The following is a 3,184-nucleotide window of genomic DNA, read 5'->3' on the forward strand; positions in this document are numbered from 1 at the left end:
CACACACACACATTGTGTAAGAGTGAATTGCCTAGGAACTGAAATAAGGGTAGAATTTCTGAGGTATTTTGGGATCTCAGGAGATGGGTAGGTGTTGGTTTAGTGGGGTTTTGATTGTGTTGGGGTGTGTGTGGTTGGTGCTGCTGGGTACCGTGGAGGGATACCCAGCAGAGGATCTGGTAGTGAGTCTGCCTGGTCAGCCAAGTGTTGGGTTCAAACAGTATGCTGGGTATGTTGATGTGGATGTGAAAGCTGGGAGGAGTTTGTTTTACTACTTTGTTGAAGCAGATAAGCAGCCTGACAAGAAGTCCCTCACTCTTTGGCTCAATGGAGGTAAACTCTCACCCTTTTCTGGGTTTCTTGAAACCAAATTGTAAATATTAGTCAGATTCTGTTGTGTAATTCATGGGTGTATTCAACTGATATTTTTCATGTTATTTGTAATGATGCATTCTTCAAATTATATATATACATATATATATATATATATATATATTTGTGTGCAATCGACAATCCCTCATATTTAGCTGGACTTTTATTCAATCTGCTGCCGTTTTTTATTTTTAGGATAGTTTGCATATGTTGTAACCAACTTGAATTTGGTTGCTTGTTATGTATACCATATTACCATGTAGTTTTTGGCAGAATGAAATGTTATCTCAATGTGTGATTGTTCTTGAAAGTAAGGATCTTAAACACCAAATAGTTGATAACATTGGATGGTTAACTTTGTGTTCAGGTCCGGGGTGTTCTTCCATTGGCGGAGGTGCCTTTACGGAGTTGGGTCCATTTTATCCAACAGGTGATGGTAGAGGCGTCCGGAGAAATAAAATGTCATGGAACAGAGGTATATCTGTATAGAACATGTACTGAACACGTCAATTTTCCTTCTTTTTGGAGTGTCACTGTTCAGCTTTAAATCGGAACCTAACTAAATAGTGTACCTTTTCTTTATTTCGTGTAGCATCAAATCTCCTTTTTGTTGAGTCTCCTGCCGGAGTAGGATGGTCATACTCGAATACAAGTTCGGATTATAACTCTGGGGATGCCTCAACTGGTACAGTGAATAGCTGATTCCGCTTTCTTTTCTTTACACTGATTCAAGGGTTTTCCTATTCTAGATGTTTGCTTTTGGTTCATAAAACTCGTCAACCAACTTTTTTCACTGTCATTTGTTTTTGGCAGCAAGGGATATGCACACATTCTTGCTCAAATGGTATGAGAAGTTTCCAACTTTCAGATCCCGAGAGCTGTTTCTTACCGGAGAAAGCTATGCAGGTCTGCAAAGTCTGATATAATTTCAATTCTTTAATGGAGTACTAGCAAATGGAACTCTTACAATATATTCAAACCTTCTCTAAATATAATCATTGCAGTTACGCATTTAGTTTTTAGTCTTTCTTCCCCACATCTCCCGTCTACATGACTTGTCATCTGGAATCGGTACTGACCATCTGCACTTTGTATGTACAGGGCACTACATACCGCAATTGGCTATTGCCATATTAGACCATAATAAACAATCAACTGGTTTCAAGTTCAATCTCAAAGGGGTTGCTGTAAGAAGACTTCACATATTTTTGAATTCCTCGCTTTCATCTATCTCTATAGTTGTCACTTCCCTTTTTTAACTTTCTTAGTTGTTATCTTGCAGATTGGGAATCCACTGCTGAGACTTGATCGTGATGCTGCAGCAACATATGAATACTTCTGGTCTCATGGAATGATTTCTGATGAAATTGGCCTTACTATCATGAACGAATGCGATTTTGACGATTATGTCTTTGCAAATCCGCACAATGTAAGCCTTGAATGCAACAAAGCAATATCTAAAGCAAATCAGATAGTTGGTGATTACATAAACAATTATGATGTGATCCTTGATGTTTGTTATCCATCTATAGTGGAGCAAGAGTTGAGACTGCGGAAAATGGTATTCTCTGTACTTCTGTTTGTTTAATATCTGTTTTCTTTTTCATCTTTCATTCACATTTCATGCAACTTGTCGTTTCATTGTTTCAACGAGTTTTTCCTCCACTCCCGTTTTCTGCAGGCTACTAAGATAAGCGTTGGAGTTGATGTATGTATGACATATGAAAGAAGTTTTTATTTGAACCTCCCTGAAGTTCAGAAAGCCCTTCATGCAAATCGTACAAACTTGCCTTATAATTGGAGTATGTGCAGTGGGTAAGTGAATAAAACCTTTCTTATGAATCGGTAGAATTTGATGACTTATCTTTAGTCTATCCTCGCGTATGTCATATGACTGATCTTCTTGTCTTCGTATTGTACAGCGTTCTTAATTACAGCGATACTGATGAAAACATCAACATCCTTCCCTTGCTCACAAGGATAGTTCAAAATCATATTCCCGTTTGGGTTTTCAGGTAATTTGTTATGCTAATGTGTACGGGAGCTAAGTTGAATAGTACATACTCTAATTTTAAGTGCTGTAACATAACATGATTATCAACCGAATGCAGTGGGGATCAAGATTCTGTTGTACCATTCCTTGGCTCCCGGACTCTGATACGTGAACTAGCACATGACCTAAAGTTCCCGATAACTGTCCCATACGGAGCTTGGTTTCACAAAGGCCAGGTGCTTATGCACTTCCTTAGTAATTCTATTCAAATTTGAATGTCCGTCTCTCTTCAACATTGCTTATGAATATCTGTACGTGTTTTATGAATAGGTGGGTGGTTGGGCTACAGAGTACGGAAATCTGTTGACGTTTGCCACAGTAAGGGGCGCTGCTCATATGATCCCCTATGCTCAACCTTCAAGAGCATTGCACCTCTTCAGTTCATTTGTTCTTGGTCAAAGACTGCCCAACACAACGCATCCTCCCATTGACGAGTAAACAAGTTATATGAATTGGTACAATGTAGTTTTAGAACTACTAATTTCAGAAGTTCATTTCTTTACCGCAAAAGCAATAAAGAAAGTTGATTTGTTTTTGGCAAGAGCACGAAGAAAAAGAGGGAGGGGCGATAAGTGTAGAAAAGATTATTTCAGCAGCATCTGCAAAAACTGTCATTTGAGGCCAATGAAGAACTCTGCATTCTTTGTTTCTTGTTCAATTAACATTTCATCGATAGCTCGTATGTTTTATATGTTTTCATTTGTACACGTTTTATACATTTTTGCGTTTGATTCATATAAAATGAAACTGGGAATCCCA

The 3,184-nt window shown here is 38.3% G+C and overlaps 1 protein-coding gene across 1 annotated transcript; it reads left to right on the top strand.

Moving 5' to 3' along the window:
• Nucleotides 1-83: 83 nt before the first annotated feature.
• Nucleotides 84-3,184, top strand: LOC137726169 (serine carboxypeptidase-like 42). The gene is made up of 10 exons (XM_068465049.1): nt 84-333; nt 740-847; nt 965-1,057; nt 1,186-1,278; nt 1,474-1,559; nt 1,655-1,933; nt 2,054-2,187; nt 2,295-2,387; nt 2,484-2,601; nt 2,696-3,184. The coding sequence occupies exons 1-10, from the start codon at nt 84-86 to the stop codon at nt 2,861-2,863; spliced, it is 1,422 nt and encodes a 473-aa protein (XP_068321150.1). The 3' UTR covers nt 2,864-3,184.

Source organism: Pyrus communis, chromosome 2 (assembly GCF_963583255.1).
Source record: "Pyrus communis chromosome 2, drPyrComm1.1, whole genome shotgun sequence".
In the NCBI taxonomy this organism is placed as follows: Eukaryota; Viridiplantae; Streptophyta; class Magnoliopsida; order Rosales; family Rosaceae; genus Pyrus; species Pyrus communis.